The sequence below is a fragment of the Cebus imitator genome, unplaced genomic scaffold (assembly GCF_001604975.1).
Source record: "Cebus imitator isolate Cc_AM_T3 unplaced genomic scaffold, Cebus_imitator-1.0 Scaffold6, whole genome shotgun sequence".
Lineage (NCBI taxonomy): Eukaryota > Metazoa > Chordata > Mammalia > Primates > Cebidae > Cebus > Cebus imitator.
This window is the reverse complement of record NW_016107321.1, coordinates 12,749,599-12,773,813: the sequence shown is the minus strand read 5'-3', so window position 1 is coordinate 12,773,813 and position 24,215 is coordinate 12,749,599. Positions and strand designations below refer to the sequence as shown.

The 24,215-nt window shown below is 36.8% G+C and overlaps 1 protein-coding gene across 2 annotated transcripts in view; it reads left to right on the top strand.

Annotated features, from left to right (window-relative positions):
• The window catches only part of ESR1 (estrogen receptor 1), a 383,841-nt gene that overhangs the window by 299,696 nt on the left and 59,930 nt on the right, over window positions 1-24,215 (top strand). For both annotated transcript variants that reach the window (XM_037742173.1, XM_017537594.2), the window contains one exon: window positions 7,693-7,831. In XM_037742173.1, the coding sequence (XP_037598101.1) occupies window positions 7,693-7,831 (139 nt within the window). The remainder of the gene's footprint in view (window positions 1-7,692; window positions 7,832-24,215) is intronic.

Below are 24,215 nucleotides of genomic sequence, written 5' to 3'. Positions count from 1 at the left end.
TAACTTACCACTGGTATTTATTGCATAGTCTTTGCCCGAAGAACACCACTTTGTTTCCCAAGGCAAGTAGTCACTACAAGGCAAGTTTTGTTCTGTCTATCCCAAGGCAAATAGCAGCAAACACAGTGTGGAGGGTTGCTGGGTTCAGCAGAAAACCATCAACTATTTCTAACTGGGGATATACGAAGACAGCTGCATTCTGGACATGCTAAACATCTTGAAATGCTTGGAGTGTAATAAAACCTAAAACGTGCTTTCTTTTTTTCATTTCTTTGCACATGTATTTTAGGCAAAATATAATCCACATGCTCTTTTCCCCTCCACTTTTAAATAATGAAAAATGTTGTTTTTTAGGGCTGTTTGAGGTCCAGGAAGCCTTTTACCCTTTTTATTAGGTTATTTTTATATATAAATGAAAAGAAAAACATAAACAGAAAACACAACATGACATCATGAATTAGGGCAAGCACAAACTGCCATTGCCCAATTTAAGTTTAAAGTTATAAACCTCAAATATTTTAAAATGAAACATTTCTCTTGGTGTTTTGCAAAAGCAATGCTTTCTTCTATTGGGCAGAAACTGCAGCCTGTTGGGATGAAGCAGAGAATAGAATTAATATTTACTGAGTAGCTACCATGGCATTCTGGGACATCTGCTAAACCCTTAGTTTTTACAGTAACCCTAAGTGGTAGGTTAGTCCGTCTGCATTTTACAGATAGGAAATGCTTTCAGGGTTATTAAATAATTGCCTATAGACCACAGAAGAATTCAAAGTCAGGTCCTCTTGTCTTTTCAGCTCATGGCTTCATGATTTCTGCCCTCCTCATTCTGTTGTGAGATGGGTGGGAGTGTGCCCTCCAGATAATCAAAAAGTCCCATGTTGGGATTTAGAAGTGGCTAGTCATCAGGCCTGAGGATGAGGGCTATTGTAGCCTCAGGAAAGAAAGAGTCAGCTTGATATTGGCAAGGTGGTTATTTAGTATGGCAGCTGCATAAGAGCATTACATGGATAGTATGATATAGGATGGGGGTCAGGGTAAGGCCTGCTCATACCCCCTTATTATAGCAGAGCAAAGTCAGAATAGTCACAGTGATGGTGACATAGGGCAGGTTCAAGAGAAAGCTCATGTTCTTCTAGCATTGAGATTCACAATATTTCAAAACAAATGATTATTCGATTAACATTTATTTTGGTGATGGATGCGCTCTTGTTGCCCATGCTGGAGTGCAATGGCACGATCTCGACTCACCGCAACCTCTGCCTCCCAAGTTAAAGTGATTCTCTTGCCTCAGTCTCCCAAGTAGCTGGGATCACAGGTTGTCTGCCACCACACCCAGCTAATTTTGTATTTTTAGTAGAGACAGGGTTTCTCCATGTTGGTCAGGCTGGTCTTGAACTCCCAACCTCAGGTGATTGACCTCCCAAAGTGTTGGGATTACAGGCCTGAGCCATTGCACCTGTCTGCATTTATTTTCTAATCGTACTATCTATTTGGTAAGAGTTGTTTGTGACATTCTTTATTTAAATGGATTAAACTTATTTCCTTAATTTTTTTCTAATGTTTGTGCTGTTATTGAAGATAAAATATTACAGAATGGGAATGATAGCTTTAATGAGTCTGCATGTCTGCATATAAGAAAGTCTAAAAATCTTTTTGGAGAGAAGGAAAGTCATTTGAACTGTACAACCGGTACAATAGGGCCTGTGATCTATGGTATGGCATTAAGTTACTATTTTTTGGAGAATAAATTACAAAATATAGGCCATGAAGACTGCTTGGTATTTAAACAGGAGTCTAGTTCTTCTGATACTGTATGTTCTATAAGCTTCTCCCAGAAATCCAAAGTTTTATTTAGCTTGTAGCCATCACTGTGCCACAATCTCACTTCCATAATTTCTTATTTTTTCCCATACTGTACTCTTGCACTGAGTCTTTGGCATTGAAAGGGAAAGAAGTGAATTATTCAACTCTTTGTCTATTGAGTAAAAAGGCAATACAGAAAAAAATGCAACAGGCAATTTCATAACCGACATTTTGGAGAACATTGGGGTCATCATATGACTGAGAAAATGATTATCTCTTTTGAAGGTCAGGAAACCAATATATTTTTTTTTCCAGTGAATCTACTGAGGGAACCAACCACCTAGCTTTTTGTAAATAGCAATCCCCAGGGAAATGTTGCTTTCTTCTTTTGCCGGGTTTCTGCTTTGAATCTTCATAGACTGTATCCCCTGGAAGTAGGAATATAGTTTTTTTATGTCTCTACTGAAGAGTCACTCTGATTTATCTTTTACTCCAAGGGAGTATGGAGCTTTACAAGGATTTAGATTATATTAGTTATTTTGCTTGAAGATCTCTGCACACTTTTCAGCATTGTTTCTAAGAGCCTTGCTCTACCCAGTAAAGGAGGGTGAGACTTCAAGAATCTCTTTGTATGCCAAGGCAAATTGGGCCATTTATAAGAAGTCCCTAGCAGAGCAGAGTGGAGAAGAGGTCTCAGGATCTCTTGAGGTCAGGGGCAGGGAGGTGGACATGCCATGAGCTCCTTTCACAGTCAATACAAAGTTAACATATCTTGGAGGAAAAACTGTGGCTGTGTAAAGGAAGGCAGAAGGCAGGGATGTCTGAACTTGGTGATAAAGCTGGAAGTTATGAGCTGGTTTATGATGGAGGGGTGAATTTTGCCATAAAAAGAGGCTCCCTTCAATTTTATTAGCTACATTACTGCTCATTCAGGGAACGAGAAGTAAGAATTTTAAGGCATTTCTCTCTGTTTTCAGTATATCCTCTCTGGATACTCTATTCCTGGGACTTGTGAATATAGACTAGGAAAAAAAGCCTAAGTTAGCTTTTTTTTAAAAAAAAAATTATGTTATTAAATGAGATTTCCAAGCACCTGATTTCACCTAGTCTTATCAAACTATGGCTATTACTTTTTCAATATGCATTCTGTCTCTCCTGTATGAAGGCCACAGGCCCACTGCCCCCATGTCATTAAGATGGAGGTCCGGGTGTGGTGGCTCACGCCTATAATCCCAGCACTTTGGGAGGCTGAGGGGGGCAGATTACAAGGTCAGGGATTCAAGACCAGCCTGGCCAATATGGTTAAACCCTGTCTCTACTAAAAATACAAAAATTAACTGGGCGTGGTGGCATGTGGTGTAGTCCCAGCTACTCTGGAGGCTGAGGCAGGAGAATCATTTAAACCAGGGAGGTGGAGGTTGCAGTGAGCTGAGATCATGGCACTGCATTCTAGCCTGGGCAACAGAGTGAGAATTCATCTAAAAAAAAAAAAGGAGGGGTTCCTCAAGTGATGGGGGATGAGTCACCACTGACTTGCCACCTGCAAGAATATCTGTCACTGATACCTTTCCTTATGTTTCGTAGCAGCTGTTAAGCTCCCACCTTATTAATGGCAACACTTTTGAGTGTTCAAGAGAGAATGGGATTTACTTTTAGGATGCCTCTAAGTGACTATGGCACATTCATTTGGAATTGCATATTAGAACATTCTTCCTGTTTATCAGGAAAATAAGCCAAGGGATTGAAACTTGATGTCTATCCATAGTTTGCCCAATATTATTTTGCTTGGGATTTATTACATTATTTTTCTCCATTGGTTATGAACTGTAGGCATCTTATGGACATGTATTCCACGCTGAAAAAGCAGTTAGCTGCTGGGTGGTAAAGTTGAGACCAGTATATTGAAAGAAGAGAGACACTCCATCTAATAATCTTTTATAGTCTTCACATTCATTGAGAAGGTTGATTGATAACCTTTCCTGGACACTCTCCCCCAACCCTGACCCAGGAACTTGCAGAGCACACTGTGCAACAGATGTAATAACCCTTGTCTGCAGACAATATGCACAGCTGGGAAAGATAATTAAATAGACTCTTTTCGAGAGGTCTACAACATTTCAACAGAAGGATCAAGCAATCCTGCTGGCCTCCGACTGAAAACTATTACCAACAGACATACTTCAGACAGATTTCATAATCGCCTTATTTACGTGGCACAAGTGCTTATGGGGAGCTTCTTTGGCTTCCAAAAGGCCACTAAAACTGTCAGATCTAAATAATACTGAAACCGTAAAGTGGGAATTAAAAATTATAATTCCATTTAATATGTAAAGTTGCCATCAGAAAGAGGGCTTTTGGTTTTCCATATTGATTGGTTACATGGTCAACTGCAGTTCTGAGAACTCATGAGACACCCCCAGATCTCATCGTGTGTGATTCTTTTTGAGGTTTATATAGATTATTGAGGTTTAAATAAGGTGGGATAGATTTCCTTATGGGTGGCAATATTACATATAGCAAATGTCATGAGAGAAGATAAAAAGCCTCCCTTTTGAATGTTAACATTTCTGCAAACAAGTTTAATTTACAGTGTAAGTTTACGTTACTATTATGAGACTTCACCTGAAAGATTGGGGTGAAATCTAGGGGGAAGTGCGGGGCCAGGGGAGGGATAGTATTATGTAAATGATGGGTTGATGGGTGCAGCAAACCACCATGGCATGTGTATACCTATGTAACAAACCTGCACATTCTGCACATGAATCCCAGAACTTAAAGTATAATTTAAAAAAGGAAAAAGAAAGATTGGAGTGAAATCTTAAAGAATTATGAAATTAAGAAATGAAACCCAGAGGGCTTTCATTTATAGTACTGCTGACTTAAACTAAAATGAGTTTGGTTTGTCCTATTAGATTGTGGGTATTGAGAAAGGAGCATTTACTGCTTCATAGGACATGTTTCCTCAAGAGCAAGGCAAGTTCCCTTTGACCCAGTACATTCCATAGGTAAATCACTGTACACTGTAGAGATGCCTGTTCCCTCCCTGCCCTTACCCTTTGGGGATTAGAAACCAAATCATTGCTTTTTCATCTTTTACTTTTTCTTATGAACAAAGCCACCCACTTTCTCATTTTTCCAGATGCCGAATCCTGCTTTATATGAGTGGAATCCACTCTTTCCAATGGAAAGACACTTGCTCTGAGACAGGCTATTCTATCATGAGCCTTGCATGGCTCAGTGATGTAGTGGAAGGTGCAATAAATTTAAACTTTACAAAAAGCAAAATTTGACAGGATCATGCATCTTGTGCTTACAATGTGTATATGGCCTAGCAGAATTTACAGACACATGCATAATTAATTTGAATACAGTATAGCAAAATGATCTGTTAGAAAACAAATGAGAAGATGTGCAACATTATTAATCATTAAGAAAATGCACATAAAACCATAGTGCCAGTGTGATACCTCTGTATATCTATTATAATGTATAAATTTTCTCTCTCTCTTTTTTTTTTTTTTGAGATGGAGTTTCTCTTGCTGCCCAGGCTGGAGTGTGGTGGCATGATCTCAGCTCATCACAACCTCTGCTTCCCAGGTTTAAGCAATTCTCCTGCCTCAGCCTCCCTAGTAGCTGGGATTATAGGCATGTGCCACCAGGCCCAGCTAATTTTTTGTATTTTTAGTAGAGACAATGTTTCTCCATGTTGGTCAGGCTGGTCTTGAACTCCTGACCTCAGGTGATCCATCCACCTCGGTCTCCCAAAGTGCTGGGATTACAGGCATGAACCACTGCACCTGGCCAAATGTATAAAATTTAAAAGACTGACCATACTAAGCATTGGTGAAGATGTAGAGCAACTGGTGCTTTCATGTATTGCTGGTCAGAATGTAAATGGCACAACCACTTTGAAAACAGTTTGACAGTTTCTTAAAAAGTTAAATATACACCTGGCATAATATATCCAGATATCCTACTCTTATGTATTTAATCAAGAGAAATAAAAGCATATGTCCGTACAAAAACTTGTATAAAAATTGCTTGTAGCAGCTTTATTTGTAACAGCCAAAAACTAGAAACAATCTGAATGTCCAATGAAAGGATACATTATATTCATTTATGGGATATATCCATGCAATGGAATACCATTTAGCAATAAAAAGAATCAACTGTTCATACGTGCAACCACATGGATAAATCTTAAAATAATTATGCTGAGTTAAAGAAGTCAGGCAAAAAGGTAAAAGAGTGTTAGGAACTAAATTAGTGTGTCAACAGTGGCAATGAAAAGGAGAAAATTATAGTAACCTCAAAGAATTGATGAACTTTGATTATGAAATGATAAAAAGAGAGGGAGCGTAGACTTTGAGGTCTGTCTCTAGCTTTGGTTTCCCGATGTGGATCATTACGTATTTGGATATAACAATTATCTGAAAGATGATACTTAAGCATGTAAGAAATGATAACTACCTGTTTATCATGCTGAGTTTTTGTTACCTCCAAGACCCACAAGAAGAAACATCCTGTAGGCAGACCATTCATACTTGACTGTTAAAGGAAAGCAAAATTCCATCTTGTCTTTTCTATCAACACAAATATAGCTAATAGAGTAATAGCAAACAGTGTAATATTTGTGAGAGAAAAAAGAACAAGCACACACATACGCTCAGTGGGATTCCTAGAGCCATTCTCATGGATAAGAGAGAAGAAAGGGTTGAGGGCAAATAGAGAAAGGAGGAAAATAGACTATGGCGGGATGCCTTAGGGCAAAAGAATAGGGGACTGACTTGGAAGGTGCAATCTTTATGGATACTTGATTCATTTATTGTCCCTGTCACTCTGACATATCTTAATGGGTGTGGTGTGTGATTTATTTAGTCACTTGATCCAAATTCTCGAATTAAGTGGAGCTCAGAAGAGATAGTGTCCATTGTGGTCAAGGCACATGTTTTGGCTTCAACAGACAAATCAGCTCTCTGAGCATCTGTCTTCTTATCTGTACAATGGCCATATTAGTTCCTACCTCTTCAGGTTGTTGCATTCATAAATAATTGTGCACAAGAAATATTAGGATTGCTTCTAACCCATAGTAAGGGTTCAACAAACTCTTCTTCCTCCTTGTCTTCTTCTTCCTTTTCCTTTTGTTCTTCCTTCTTCCTTCTTTTTTTCCTTCCTCCTCATTATTATTATTAGTTAACTACAATAATATCAGTTAATGATTGGAAAAAGCTTTAATCTCTTAGTTCACCATTAGAAAACAAGAACACATTTTAGTGGTTATTACCCTAAGTAATCATAATGTCACCTTTTTTTTTCATCTGACTCATTCTCCCAAGTGATTTATTTATATACGGTGTTTTATGAGTCTTTCTTGTACATGTTACAGAAAATGAGTGTGGCTTAGGGATAAAGCAAAGAAATAGAAATTTAGTGACTTTCATTCTGCCTGTGCTCCAATTCCTGTTTGGTCTAAGGCAAGTAATTTAAATTTCTTGCACCTTAGCATCTTCTACTCAAACAGAAATGAGGAACAGTCACAGAGTGCTATCAGAAGTGACTAAGTAGAATGTACACAAGTTTTCACACTGAGTATAACTCTATATAGAAAGCTAAGTGTGTTGCTCAAGTTGGTACATTTCTGTAGATGTAACACTATGGCACCAAGAAACTTAATGCCACATTGAAATTCATTGAGATAGCTAGATTTAAAAATTACTTGACTTTACTAAAATTAATTACTTGACTTTACTAAAAAATATGTTTGTATTGCATTTACTCCATCTAGTAGACAATAGACCTTGTCCGTTCAAATCTCTGTTGCATTAATTTCACTAGTAATGAGTCTTTTTCATTTGAGTCAGCAGGGTTTTTCTTGCTTGTTTTCAGGCTTTGTGGATTTGACCCTCCATGATCAGGTCCACCTTCTAGAATGTGCCTGGCTAGAGATCCTGATGATTGGTCTCGTCTGGCGCTCCATGGAGCACCCAGGGAAACTCCTGTTTGCTCCTAACTTGCTCTTGGACAGGTAAGTGACCTGGCTGCAGCTTAGGAGAAGCATGTTCTTTATGATCATCAGTTCATTCAGAAATGATTTTATTCATCCCTCTGTGAAGCTTCAGAGAACTTTATTAGGTATGTTTACTTGACAAATGGGTGCACTGGGGATGATTAGGTTAGTCAAATTCACGGAAAGCTAAGGATAACTTTCTGTTAGACATCGCCTCAGAAGAACTCTATTATTTCTGATACACACACACACACACACACACACACACACACAAACACACACTCATCATGAATGGTAATTTTCTAACTCCATCTTCAACTTGTGTCATATAAAAATAATATAATCTCTCTTTAATTAAAATCTATTTTTGCTTCTTGTACATTCAAACCACAATAACATGTTCATTTTCTTCTCCAATTTTCCCATCAGAAAAGCAAGGAAATTGACCAGAGAGTTCTGAAGGTTACTTCCAAGTAGAAAAATTCATTTTAGTTTTAAAATATGTTACCTTTTTTAACATACCATTCTGGGGTTGCCTCAGAACGTGGGTGCCATTTTTTTTTCAATCATTGCTTAGAGCAATAGAATTTACATATTACTTAATAGCAGCTGCCACTGATAGAGCCTCCACCCTGCACCAGCTGCTATGTTAAATGCTTTACATACATTGTCTCATTTAATCACCAGACTAAATCACCAGACTCCTAGGAGACAGGAATTTCATCATCCACATTTTACGAGAAAGAAAAATAAGTCGCAGAGACATCCTGCTACCTGCAAAAAGCAGAAAACTCGCTAATGGTGGAACCAGAGTTCAAATTCAAGATCTTTCTGGCTCTGGTATGCTCTATACCTCCTGTCCTGGGCACATGATCTTTCCACTCTTTCATGTTCGGTGATGCCTCCTTTGGTTTGCTGCCACAGCATTCTGTTTTCCAGGTAAATCTTGTCTTTGTGGGCTACATAACATTTTGGACAAGAAAAGAATCATTTTGTTGTTTCTTGCAATCCTATTTTTGCCTCTGTGCCCAGCAGTCTAAGGCTGCCAGGCGGCTCACAGTGCATCTCTGCATGATCCTTTACTTCAGAGCATTTCACTGTCTTTCTACACTTGCCAAGTGCCTGGAGCAGAGTTGCAGCAAAATTTATTTAACTACCGGAGAATTGTTCAAGGTGTTGGTTATTGTTTTGTCTTTTTGTGTTAACACAGCTTTTGAAAAACAGTGGTGATATGGTTCAAGAAGCAGATTTTGCTGTCTGTAGAATATATTTTGATATCACAGTTTCACAAAATTATCAAGAATGGCCACTAGTCTTATTCCTTAGAACTGTACTCACAATGTATTCTGTCAGCCTTCTAGAGGATGCCTTTACTCTGTTCTTTCCTTTACATTCCTTGTTTTCCTTGCCATTTTTTCCTATCTTGTTTCTCTTCTCTTTTCCTTTGCTTTCCTCTTTTCTTCCTCCTCCTATCCTCCTTTTTTTTTTTTTTTTTGGCCTTATAGCATTGTGGGTTTGTAACCAAGTTATATAAAGTTTGCAGATGAAAATATTAGACCTCAAGTAATATTTCCCTGCCTATTGCCTGGAATATATCTACCATGTTTAGGTTTTTGGGCATTCATAACTCATTTGCTCCTTGATTTCCATCCTCATCTGTATCTATCTTCTTTTTTTTTTAATTTAATTGTTTTTAAAACATTGACACAATTGTGCAGATTCATGGGGTACATAGTGATATTTTGATACATATAATGTGCGGTGATCATATCTATCTTCTGCATACACACCTGCTTGAGAACAGTCATCAAATAATTGCATTTTGAATATGTAAAGATGTTTGACATTACTGTACCTAACAAACTCATATTGCCAATGAGATGATATGGCCTAGAATTTTATCAGCTACAGCCTTCTGTTTCTTTTCTGTATACTCCAGTGGTGGCTAATTTTCTTCCCCATCTCTCACAGATGTATGAATGACTAAAAGCTCTTAAGCCTATTCATTTCTACTTTCTAAAACTTTAGATTGGAAGTTTTAAATCCTTCTAGACCAGGATTTGTCAATCTCTTTGCTATTGACATTTTGGGCCAGATCATTCTTTCTTGGTTGAGGGGTGATATGATTCTTCCTTGGTTGAGGGGTGATATGATACAAATCTCAAATTATAGCTCCCATCATTCCCATTTGTCATGGGAGGGACCCAGTGGGAGGTAATTGAATCATGAGGGCAGGCCTTTCCCTTGCTGTTCTTATGATAGTGAATGTCTTATGAGATCTGATAGTTTTATAAAAGGGAGCTTCCCTGCACATGCTCTCTCTCTTGCCTGTTGCCATGTAAGATGTGACTTTGCTCCTTCTTCCACCATGATTGTGAGGCCTCTCCAGCCATGTGAACTGTGAGTCCATTAAACCTTTTTCTTTATAAATTACCCAGTTTTGCATATGTCTTTATTAGCAGCTTGAGAACAGACTAATACAAGGGGCTGTCTTTTGCATTTTGGGATGTTTAGCAGCATCCCTGGACTCTATCAGCTAGATGCCAGCAGCAACCTCCACTTCCTCCAGTTATGATAACCAACAATGCCCCCAAACATTTCTAAGTATCTTCTGTTGTGTCAGGTGGTGGGGGAGGCAAAATTGTCCCTGGTTGAGAATCATCACTCTAAGCTTTTCCAACTCAGTGTTCTATAAGCTCCTCAGACACACCATGCTTTAAATTGAACACCTTGTCTTCCTCAGCAAGTCTGTTCCTTTTCTTTTACTTTCTGTCTTGGTGACATCAACATTCACCTAGGCACTAAAGCCAGAAGGTTTACATTACCCATGGATTATACCCTGTCCCTCACCAAATTATCCAGTCAACTATCAAGTCATCTATGAACCACTCTGAATCCAGACCTCTCCTGTATCCCCATTCTTCTGCATGGCACAGGTCCTGGTTGTCTCTGCCCCAGATTCCTTGCTTCTGCACCACTGACTCACTTTCTTGGTCCTGCCCCTTTTTCTTTCAGTCCATTTCCCGTAGCACTGCTGGAGATGACTTTCTAAGCACAGCTGTGATCATGATGCTATCTGACTCACCTTTCAGTGACTCTTTCAATTCTCAACATGGAGAAAACCCGTCTCCACTAAAAATCCAAAATTAGCCAGGTGTGATGGAACATGCCTATAATCACAGCTATTCGGGAGGCTGAGGCAGAAGAATTGCTTGAACCCAGGAGGTGGTGGTTGCAGTCAGCCAAGATCATGCCATTGCACTCCAGCATGGGCAACAGGAGCAAAACTCCATCTCAAANAAAAAAAAAAAAAAAAAAAAAAAAAAAAAAAAAAAAAAAAAAAAAAAAGAAAAAGAAAAGAAAAGAAAAGAAAAAAGAAAATACTGTGTAGACTTCTTATCTTTATAATCATGAATTTCTATCACAAGTGTCTCAAACACAAATTTCTGAAGAGTCATAGGTGACCCAGTGAGCTCTTGTCTAGGCTAAAAACACCTGGTGACCAAATTCAGAACTTCACATGTTCAAATTTCTCTTCCATTGCTTCTGAGTGACCTGCCACCATTAGGCTTCCTTATCAAAAGCATATCCACCTGTAAGGCTCATTTCATGTGCCCTCTTTTTATAAAACCTTCCTTCAAACTTTATTCTCTTCAGCCTTTATATATATGTGTTTGTTTGTGTGTATATATATATATATATATATATATATATATATATATATATATATATATGGCTTTTCTCTCTACTCTTAGTTCTAAGTTCCTATTGTGGTTGGTTTGCTCTTCTTTTTATTATCCTCATTCTGCCATTTTAGTTATAATTGGATGTCTTCTCTTCCCTACTAGCTCATAAACTTCTTGTGGTCAGGAACCAGATCTTGTTCATCTTGTGTGATTTCCAGTTTATGAAGTCTTCCATGATACCCAACAAATGTTTGTTAATTGCACTGGCCAAGGTCATCCAGGTGGCTTGTGGCTAAATCAGGAGAAGAATCTACATCTTCTGGTAGTCATGGCAGCTGTTACTCTCATCCAGCTCACTTCTTGTGCATTACTACTCATCAATTCCTGGCTTATTCCTTTAAAAACTTTGCAGACATTAATATCTATATGTTTTGGAAAGATTTTCTTAATTTATAAGTGCATTTGGTATGTGCTTATACCCCTGCTTATATGCCACCAATCTGTTAGGCGACTTTGAAATTCCAAATGGGGAAAAGCAAAGGCCCTTATCTTTCCTATAACAAAACCCCTTATGAAGTAAAATTCTTAAGGTCTCACTACATGTAAGAATATTAGATGATATGATTTGGTTGTGTTCCCACCCAAATCTCACCTTACATTGTAATAATCCCTAGGTGTCAAGGGTGAGGCCAGGTGGAGATAATTGAATCACGTGAGTTGTTTTCCTCATACTGTTCATGTGGTAGTTAACAAGTTTCATGAGATCTGATGGTTTTATAAATGGGAGTTCCCCTGCACAAGTTCTCTTGCCTGCCACAATGTAAGATGTGACTTTGCTCCTCCTTGCCTTCTGCCATGATTATGAGGCCTCCCCAGCCATGTGGAACTGTGAGTCAATTAAACCTCTTTCTTTTATAAATTACCCAGTCTCAAGTATGTCTTTATTAGCAGCACAAGAACAAACTAATACATTAGATATATGTTAATGATGAGTAATGTGTAAAAATACATACACATTTATATTTAAATATAAGTGATATTTACAAATAGCATAAGATATTAAAAATATAATCTATAATTTTTTAAATTATCTACTTTTCTAATCATTAACATGCACTAAATATTATTAAATTTCAATATTATTTAATTACCATCTTGGTGTTTGAGGATAACTGCTTTTGATGACATTGATAGATGCATAACAGTAAAACATTGTGACCAACAGCCCATCTGAGATTTTACACATGTGGAAGATGGCTTTTGAGTGACAGCTGAAAACACTGTTTATGTCTTTTCCCTACAGGTTCCCAATACCTTTAATAAAATAGAGCTCCCTGATGCACATGTCACCTGGATCTCCCTTTTGCTCTTGTCCCATCACATTGTACATAGTAAACATTTTTGGTAACAAATGGCAGATATTTATAACTTCCAAAGCTAAGTGGTTGACAGCTAAGAGGCAGATGATGGTAGGTTCATCATTCTTCTGATAGCTCAGACATTGTGACACTACCTGTGGAAGGCCTGCAAGGTCGTCCGCCTCCGTAGGCTGTTTTCATAGAGATAGAGGAAAGCTAGCTGGAAGTCAGCAGGAGACCTGTAACCCATGGATTACCAATGTTGCTAACTAGAGACTGAGTTTCATTTTCAATTGATTATAATGATGTCCTGTTCTCTCAAATTGTTGCAAATCTAGGCATTTACAAGACTGTCTTGTAAGTTCCTTGCAAGACCAGGAGGATGCTAGAATTTACCCTAGTCTTTCTTTGTAATTGCTTAAATGTTAGTATTGGCAAATGGGGTTTAGTGATTATAGGAGTAAAAAAACCTGCTGCCAACCCACATTTGTGAGCAGAGGATATATTTCCTGTCTTGTGTCCATTTAAAAAGAATTATTGCTTGATTTACTTCCTGATGACAACCCATGATATATTGATTCTGTTGGTTTATAACTTTCCTAGTAATATACTTATAGGCCAGTTTTATCCTTGCCATGCTTAGCCTACACACAATTTCCAGTTCTTCCCTGTATCCTGCAGCAGTGAGTTCCAAACAGTTACTGCAGTCATCTCTTCCTGTGAAAACCAAGAAATAAAGGTTATTATAAGGTATAAAGAACCCAGTGATTTCTCTTGGGGTGTGTGTGTCCATGTGTGTGTATATTTTACAAGAGGAAAGTTAAAGATACTAAGAATGCCTGCGAAAGTAATCAGGAAATGGAGAAAACTTGTTTTCCATTCTAGCACCTAATCCTTTGGTGTGTTTTGGCAGTAGAAAACACAAAATATGTCCTCTGTGTCTACTAGGAATGCTTCTCTTCATTTAGTCCTGCTTGAGTGCTCATGATGGAAAAATATAGACTGAAAACAGGAGCAAAAGTGTTCATCCTACTCATTCCTTGTGGGGTCTCTTTGCTTTCAAAGAGATACTAGAGATGTTAGTGAAATGGTGTAGGAAGAAACAATATAAATTGCCTGTTCGGTAAGATGATCCAGTTTCTAAGGAGCCGTTTTACTGGCGCCATCCATACTAACAAATTCTGAGAAATATTTGCGGATTTCTCAGTGAAGCCAAAGCACTCTCTTTTGACCCCTGTTTACTCTCAGAGAAAAAACTATTCATCCATTTGAAAAGCAGGGACCAATTCAACAAGCAGAGTATTCCCTCTACTAAGCCTTTGGCCAGAGAGTTGTTGCTCTAGTTCTTTCCATCACTCCTGCATCAGGAGGCTCTGCCTGCAGGAAATAGTATTGGACAACAGAAAGTTCTTTTACTTGTAGACATAAAATAGGAATAAATTCTCCTCCTTAAGAGAAAAACAGGTTGTTGCACCAGAAAGAACATTTGCCTCTTCTGCTAAATAGCAGACTGTTTTCCAATGATAAACTCATTTTAAATAGAAAAAAAAGTCATTCTCTACAAACAAGAACATTTTCATTTTAGGTTGTTTATTGTAAATATTTCAGAAAAAAACTGTGCAAATAAAAATTTGCAAAAAAAAAAAAAAATCAGTGCTTCCAGCCACATATTTATTAGCTTTTTTTTTTTTTTTCCAGTGTAAAACTTCAGGTAAATTCTTAGCAGACTTTTTACTTGGAAGAATTTATAAAAAAGTTCTGAAATGAGTTGAATTCATCTACATGTGCTTTTGTGGCATGAAGAGCAGGATCTCCTTTTGTGCTTCCTTTTCAAATTCTCCCCTCTGAAAAACTGTGTGCTACTCTCAGAGGAAGACCACTCACATTATAGTAGCTGGGGGAGCGGGTTTTAGGGGTGAGAGGAACAGTGAACGATCCTTTCAGCAAAGTCAGTCCTGGGCAGGAGATGGTTTCAGGGATACTGTCAGCTTTGCTGGATTCCATCATCGCTTTCCAGGACCGTGTAGGCCCTGGGCCCTTGAAGGGTTTGCATGCCTCTTGGCTCCATTCATACCTCAAGAACTTTGTTCATGACTTTTTTTTCCCCACTCTATTGTATGGAATTGAGTGAAAACAGAAAAAGAAAAAGTAAGCCAACGCTTACTTAACTGCTTTAATGTATAGGACCCTGTTCTGAGTTGTCTTCTAAACAATGTTTCATTCAATGTGTGAGAATACAGATAGGAAAGAGTTTTGCTAGTTTATATTCCAACCCCAGATCCCTTATTCTTTCTGGTTCTGAGCCTTCAATTGCTCAGCTGCAGATACCACTTGACTGATTCTTAAACGTCTTTGGTTTAGTGCCCAATCCTGGGAATACAAAACTGTAAGCTGTAAAGGAGAAAAGCTAAGACCAAAGGAAGGGAGAAGGGAGCCAAACTACCATTATGATTGCTACTTCTTATTGAAGATGAATCAAAATATCCATTGGACTGGAAACCAGTGGAATTATGCACTTTAAATAAGCTAATTCAATGATACCTGAACTATATCTCAAAAAGGTGTTAAACACAGGCACAAACATACACATACATATTGGAATTCCAGGAAAAGTTACTTTGATCAACAAGATTATCAGTTGTCAAAGTGCTTGAAAGGGTTCTATTGGAATAAAAGTTAAAAAACAAATCAAAGTAAAGTTTCTCCTTAAAAACAAAAGCAATTAAGCAGCACTATATTGTAAAATGTGCTAAGCCACAAGTTTATTAAGAGACTTAAGCCTGTAAGCAGTAAGGATCCACTCAATGTAAAGTAATTCCAGAGGGAAAGGCATGAGCCCAACCAAAGTATTAATCCTGTGTAGGAGGTTAACTTGACTCTTCTTAACATTTTTACACACCATACTATGTTTTATTCACCATTTATTATTAACTGAATTGATTGAAGTATAATCAAAATAATACTTTTGACAATTTAATTTAAAAATATTCTTATATTATTTAAGACTGCAGGGACAGTCAAGTAATCCCACTCTGACACCTGTGTTTATTACCGCCACCTCTCCATGTTGGTATTAGAAATATCCTCATTTGTTTTAATGGGTGCCCCTAAAATCCAGCTTAAGTGGGGATTGGCCACTTTCAAGTTTGTGTTAGTTAGGATTCAGTTTAACCTAGCTCAATAGGTATTTACTAAGTACCAGCATATCCAAGTGTGCTGCATGACACTGGAGGACACACAAAAAAAGAGATGTGTAAGAGGCATGCCTGCCCTCAAGGAGTTTACCATTGAGTGGTAGTGTAATATGAATATACAAGTGAATGTACTCAAAAGCAGGGCATTCTAAGCAGTCCCTTACCAGCCTCTCGTCACTCACGTCTAGTGTATCTTCCTCCATCACTTTCTAATGGCTATGGATTCTGAGTGAAAACCAATCCCTGGTTTATGCTTGCATGCATTTATAAAGTCATTATTGACATTTTTCCATGCAGAGTATTTAGTATAACTATACTCATTATACATTTATCCTGCCTGGAAGCATACTGTAATCTATACAACTCTAAAAGCAAGATCATTCCATATGTTGGTTCTTTTGAGCTGGCAGGGGAAAAGTAGAGGGTGTTGGCAGAGGTCTATCAAGATAGACAAGGCCAGTTTGTACATCTTTGAAATATTACCACTGCCAATATGTTAGTACTGCTTGGATATCTTCCTATGACAACATTTCTTTTTTTTCTTTTTCTCTTCTTTTTTTGTTTTGTTTTGTTTTGTTTTTGAGACAGGATCTTCCTCTGTCACCTAGACAGGAGTGCAGTTGGGTAGTCTTGGCTCACTGCAATTTCTGCCCCCCGGGTTCAAGGGATACTTGTGTCTCAGCCTACCAAGTAGCTGGGATTACAGGCATACATCATCATGCATGGCTAATTTTTGTATTTTTAGAAGAGACAAGGTTTTGCCGTGTTGGCCAGGCTGGTCTGGAACTCATGAGCTCCAGTGATCTGCCCGCCTTAGCCTCCCAAAGTGCTAAGATTATAGGCGTGAGCCACCGCACCTGGCCCATCAGTTCTTAATTTGATGAGTGAATAGAAGTTTGGCTTAAAAGTCAATGGAATTAGTCTGTGTATATTTTTAGTGTCATGGTATGTGCCCTTAATGGTCTATAATTAAGTTCTAATCTCTACCTTGGTATAATTGATTTCTCCCTGTGGGCTCCTAATATAAGAAAAAAGATGAAGTTTCTCTTTTGATGCTTTTAGAGACCTTCATTAAGTCATTTAATATTCTTATTTGCTATTTCTCAGTGTGATGGTTAAGACTGAGTGTCAACTTGATTGGATCAAAGGATACAAAGTATTAATCCTGGGTGTGTCTGTGAGGGTGTTACCAAAGGAGATTAACATTTGAGTCAGTGGGCTGGGAAAGGCAGAGCCACCCTTAATCTGGTGGGCACCATCTAATCAGCTGCCAGCGAATATAAAGCAGGCAGAAAAACGTGAAAGGCGAGACTGGCCTAGCCTCCCAGCCTACATCTTTCTCCTGTGCTGAATGCTTCTTGCCCTTGAACATCGAACTCCAAGTTCTTCAGTGTTGGGACTTGGACTGGCTCTCCTTGCTCCTCAGCTTGCAGACAGTCTATTGTGCGACCTTGTGACCATGTAAGTTAATGCTTAATAAACTCCCCTTTATATATATCCTATTGGTTCTGTCCCTCTAGAGAACCCTGACTAATACACTTAGTGTGTTCTTTTATCAAATAGAAAGGAGATATAGAAAACACACCGTCCATGTCTGATTCTTACGCTACAGCAGATAATCAATTTATTAACTTGCTTACTTATTTACTATTCCCCATTTGTGCCAATTCTAAGATCCATCATGACTTCATCATTGGAGAAGGGGATGCAACAAACATGATCAGATGTTAGGGGAAGGTTGCTTACTGCATGATATGATTTGCTGTGTCCCTACCCAAATCTTATCTTGAATTGTACCCTCTCATAATTCCCACCGGTTTTGGGAGGTAATTGAATCATGGGGTGGTTTCTCTCATACTGTTCTCTTGGTAGTGAATAAGTCTCACAAGACCTGACGATTTTATAAGAGGTTTTCCCTTTCACTTGGCTCTCAGTCTCTCTTGCCTGCTGCCATGTAAGATATCCCTTTGCTCCTCCTTCATCTTCCACCATGATTGTGAGGCCTCCCTATCCATGTGGAACTATGAGTCCGTTAAACCTCTTTTCTTTATAAATAGATGACCCAGTCTCAGGTATGTCTTTCTTAGCAGCATGAAAATGGACTAATACACTGCATGCTCAGTATACTCAGGTACTCAGGAAACTAGGTTTCTCCTTCAGACCCCTGAGAAGAAAAGGGTTATCTATCTCCAAGTGTGATCATGACAAGTGTCACTACTGTGTGCAGTTGAGCCACCTTAGCCTCTAAGGAAAGCAGAACCTGAGAGCCTACTTAATTCAGAGTGGGTGTGGCTTGGAATGTAGAAAGAAAGATTTCCACATTTGTGGCCTTGGCGACTGAAAGGAAGGCAATGCTGTGGACAGAGATTAGGAAGACAGGAGAGAGGTTGATGTTGAGCAACTCCAAGAAGTTTTTCCTTATACATGTTGGGTTTAAAGTTCAGAGAGGACATCCTGAAGGTTATTCCAGGCAGAAAGTTGGAGCTCAGAAGAGACATCAGAGCTGAAGATAAAAAATTTGAGAGCCACCGCCATAGTTAACTCAAGATAATAAAGAAAAGGTGTCCAAAAGGTTGAGGAAAGACCTCTTAAAAGGCTGACTTTTCAGGATTTTAGGTAGAAAAAGAGTCCCAGCCTGGGATTAAGGCAGTTTCTTGAGAAGTAGAGGTACAAAGTTTCTTGTTCCAAAAGAAGGGTGTCTTTCAAAAGAAAAAGGAGGATGAATTGGGTCAAATACCAGAGAGGTGGACAGGAATAGGGACTAAAGATTTGTTAATCAGGAGCTCATTGTTTCTAAAGGGAGCATTTTTAGTAAAGAAAAAGGAGGAATAAAATGGAGTATAATATATTAAATGTAAGTATAATTTATAAAAGAGAAAATGGAGATGCAATATTCGAAAATAGGAACTATAAACCAGCTCTTTGAAGTATTTGTCAGTGAGGAAAACAGTGGGGTTCTAGTTCTTGATAGTAACAGCATGTAAAGGAACTTTTTAAACCAAAATATTATGAATTTTTCAAAATGAAATAATGAGAGAATAATACAAAGAACTCTTATCTGTCCATAATAAAATTTAGTAGTTATTAAAATTTTGTCCCATTGCTTAATCCATTAATCTCATTTCATCTTGTCCTTTTTCTTTGTTTATTTTTGGCTAAAACATTTTTAAAGACAAATCCTAAATATCATGCATCAGTATGCATTTCCAAAAAAAAATTTCTTGATAATCACAATGTTATTCTCATACCAAATAAACTTATAATAATTCCTTGATGTCATCTAAAAACCAACTCTTTTCTATATCAATAATATCTGTTTATAGTTGATTTATTCAATTCAGAGTCCAAACAAGTTCTATATAGTAGAGTTGGTAATTAATATCTGTCTATTTGAATTTATAACAATTTCCACTTAATATTTTCTCCAGCTTCTGTGGATACTAGGGCAGTCGTTTTGTAGCTATCTGGATATATCTGACTGCTTACTTGTGGTGTCATTTAACTTTTTTCTCTATTCTCAGTGTTTCTGTAAATGGAAGTTGGCCTCATAGCAGGGGTTGGCATACTGTAGCCTGCTTACCAAATATGGCTCCCTTACATTTTTGTAAATTAAATGTTACTGGAACACTGTCACATATGTTGCAGTCATAGAAAGGGGTTCCCTGCCCCCCAAGTTATAATTACATTCACTTATGTCTTCTTCTAGTAATTTTTACTCTTACATACTCGGGGTCCACTTGGAATTTCTCTTCACATACAGTATGCAATAAAGAATGGCTTTTATATTTTTCCAAATGACTATTCAGTTGTGTCAACACCATTTATTCAAAAGTCAGTGTTTCTCAAGTGATTTGAGATGTATCCTTAATTACATACTAAATTTCTCTATAGTCTTGTCTTTTTCTAACATGTTAAATGTCTACTAAGTTTTGTTTATCTGTTTATGGATCAATGTCACGTAGCTTTGTTTACATAGGTGCACATTGTTTTTAATTCTGGCCATGCTATCCCACCAAACTTTACCCTTAGATTTTTCAGAGTTTTACCATGGATTCTTCTTTGTTTCTTTTTCGATGTAACTTTTAGAATTAACTTGTTTAATTCTATAGGAAATTTGTTGGTAATTTTATTAAAATTATGTTAAATATAAATTGAATTAGGAAGTTCTGACATCTTTAGCACGTTGAGTCTTCCCATCTAAGACCAAGGTGTGCCTTTTCATTTGGTAAATATTCTTTGTGTCTTTCAGAATTATTTTCAAGTATCCTTATATATATTTTGCATAAATTTTTACAATTATGCCTGTTGGATGCCATGTACAGGGTTAAAAAATGATTATGCCTAGCTACTTTATATAGATATATGTAAGTATATGAAAATATATATTATATAAATATATAGCTATAATATATAAATATATTTTAAATACATTATATAATATATACATATATTATTTGTATTTATATATGTATTTGTATGTGCACCTGTAAATATACATATATGCATACATATACATATATACATTATATATATATGTTTATGAACATATAAATACATATATAAATATAGTAGGAAGCCAGTAGGGTTTGCTAGTATACAATCATATTGTCTGCAAATAGAGATTGTTATACCTTTTCCTTTCTATCCCTAAGTGTCTAAAATATATTTTTCTTATCTAGTGGCACTGGATGACACCTGTAATGTCTTCTAAAAATAGTATCAGTCATGAGTACCATTTCCTTATTTCTGTATATTCATTCATGTTACAAAGTTTATAGGAATTTTTGAATTATTAAGTACTTTTAATAGGAATGAAGATTATTGTCATTTTTGCATCAAAATTCATAAGAAAGTTTGGTGCCAAATTTGTGCTTTGTGTAGTTTCATCATGCTTTTTTTTTTTTAAACCAGTGTTAAACATTCATTACAAAAACAGTTTGGAAGTTTTTCTTTTTTTTTTTTTTTCTGTCCTGGAAGGTGCAAGTAGCATGGGGATTATTTGATCTTTAAAATGTAAAATATTGGTAAAATTCCCCCTTTGAAACCACCTGGATATGGTGAGTTCTTACAGGTGAGCTCTCTGGAAACTATTTCTTCTGTAGTAATTAGTCTCCTTAGACTTTCTATCCCTTCTGGAGTCAGATTTTGTATATCGAATCTTCTGTTAAAGTGATTCATTTCTTCTGGGTATTGTAACTTGTCACATCGAGTTGGTCAAATTATTTCTAATGATGTTTAAAACATTCTCTCTGGTTTGATGGTTACTTTGACCTTATAATTTATTTTGTATATGTACCTTCTTTTAGAAACTTAGGTCAGCTAGTGGTTCCTCTATTTTGTTGGTTCTTTTCTTCAAAGAATTAGCTTAAGTTTATTTTACTAGTTCTACCACATTTCTGCTTTCTAACTCATTAAGTTATGCCTTTAGCTTTATTTTTTTTTCCATTTACTTATTTTATTGCATTTTAGGTTTTGGGGTACATGTGAAGAACATGCAAGATTGTTGCAAAGGTACACACATGGCAGTGTGATTTGCTGCCTTCCTCCCCATCACCTACATCTGGCATCTCTCCCCTTGCTATCTCTCCCCTACTCCCCACCCCCCACTGTCCCTCCCCTGTTTCCCCCCAACTGACCCCAGTGCGTAGTGCTTCCCTCCCTGTGTCCATGTGTTCTCATTGTTCAACACCCGCCTTTGAGTGAGAACATAAATACTTCATTCTGCTGACAGTTAATGTTTTAGTTTATCTTCTAGCTTTTTGAGTTGATACTTAATTCATTTATTTTTATTTCATAATGTGGGTAACTAATGCTCAGAATTTTCTCAAAGGACTGTTTTAGCCGAGCCCCATATTTTCTAATATATCTTACTCTCACTACCATTATTGCCTAAAAATTCAGCAATTTCATGTTTTATTTTGTCTCTCATTCAAGAGTTGTTTAATAGACCATTTAATTTCCAGGTTGGATGGGCACTTTTTTGGTTTTATTGTTTATAAATACTTTTTTATAAATACTTTTAGCCTTAGGATCAGAGACTACTGCTTGCATGCCAATTATTTTTGGAACTTATTGAATTTTTTTGTAGTCTAACATAATTTCAGCTTTTAAAAATGTTCCACGTGCACTTGAAATGAAGGTTTATTTACCCTTAGTAAGATAGAAGGTAAAATATTAGCTATGCCTATTCTATTTATCTTCTAATTTTTGTTTAATGAAAACTAATGATCTGTTATCTGCTGAATATGTATTTATATTTGCTTTGTCTTTATTATGCCTTTTGGCTTTTGTGTTTAAAAGCTATTGATTTATTTAATATTTTGGGAAGACTGAATTTTACCCTGTCTAATATCAAGAGCATGACCCATGGTTCCTTTTTATTTTCACTTAATATATCTTTCTTCAATCTTTATTTTAAACACAAGAAGAGCTTTGCTTTAGGTCTCTATTTTACATATTCTACAATTAGATTTTACTTATTAGCCAATCTGAGAATGCTTTTAATAGATGAGTTATGCAAATACATATTTATTGATACCAGCACTGTGTTTAACTCAAGATCTGTTATATTATTTTATATTTTCTGTATATTAAATGGTCTTTTTTTGCTATTGATTTATTGAATTTCGTTTGCTTTCAGATATTTTGTATTTTTGTTCTGGTTGTTAGATTTATGCATACTTAGTCAACTCTTCCTTTATAAACCACTCATTTTCTACTATGGGCAGTAGTAAAATTAGCTAGTAACTTAACAATTCCTGACCACCCTCCAATTCTAGTCACTAGTAATAACATAGTATTAACCTTTGTAATATTAAGCCTCTATTACTTGGTTTGTTAGAATCAAATGCTATCAATTTACTTCCAGCACATACCTATGAGGTAATTGTAAGCTAATAATAACTCCCTGACTATTCTTTTCTCTCTTTTTTTTGAGATGGACTTTTGCTCATGTTGCACGAGCTAGAGTGCAGTGGTGTGATCTCTGCTCACGACAGCCTTCGTCTCTTGGGTTCAAGCAATTCTCCTGCCTCAGCCTTCCAAGTAGCTGGGATTACAGGTGCCCGCCACCACGCCCAGCTGATTTTTGTATTTTTAGTAGAGACGAGGTTTCACCATGTTGGCCAGGACGGTCACAAACTCATGACCTCAAATGATCCACCTACCTTGGCCTCCCAAAGTGTAGGATTACAGGCATGAGCCACCGCGCCCGGCCTCTTATCTTATTTTTATTGCTTATATTTTTATGCATTGTTAGAATTTATAATACTTCTATCCTCATTTCTGTAGCCCCTAACCCCATTTTTTGATATTAACTCTGTTATTAAATATATTTAATGTCCACTTTCAGATATGCTGACGATTCTCTAATATTTTTTGGTTGTCTGGAGCTTTTTTTTTTTTTTCAGGAAAACCTCATGATAACTCTTTTTTTCTTTGGTTTAAAAATGTTTATAATTATTTTTCTCTGACCTTTATACCGAGAAGTTTGGCTGCATACAAAATCTCTGGCTTACATTTTTTCTCAAGTATTTTAAAGTGATTACTTCATTGTTTTGTAGTATAAAATATTGCTCTCAAGATGCTGGATGGCAATCTGATTTTCTTTCCCTCATTAGTGATTTGGACTTTTTGTCTGAATGTTCAATTTTTTAACATAAACTTAAATTGCAATGCTTTTATTAAGATATGTCTCTGACCATTTTAGGTCAGTTTTCTCAGGTACATAGAGAGTCTTTTGAACATGTAGACTGAACTCAGACTTCTTGACTCTCTTGATTAATAGTTTTAAATACTTGTTTTGCTGCATTCCTTTGTTTTCTTCTTTATGGGCTTGTTTATACATACAAAGGATACCCTTCATCTGTCTTCTGTATGACTTTCTCTTAAATCCTTTTATTCTTTTGTTTTACTTTTTATCTTTCCATCCTTTATTTCTGTCACTTTATTTCATGGAGTCTATCTGCTCTATGCCCTGTATAATTTGTTCTGAATTTTTTTTTTAGAAATTCAGTTCTATGGTGGGGGTGGGAGAAAAAAAAATTTAGTTCTAAAGTATTGTCAGTTCTCGTTTTATTTTTTTCTGTTGCCTGACTTTATCATTTCTGAGTTTTCTATTTCTGAAATGTATAACTCTTTCAAAGCATTGACTGTTCTTTTCAGT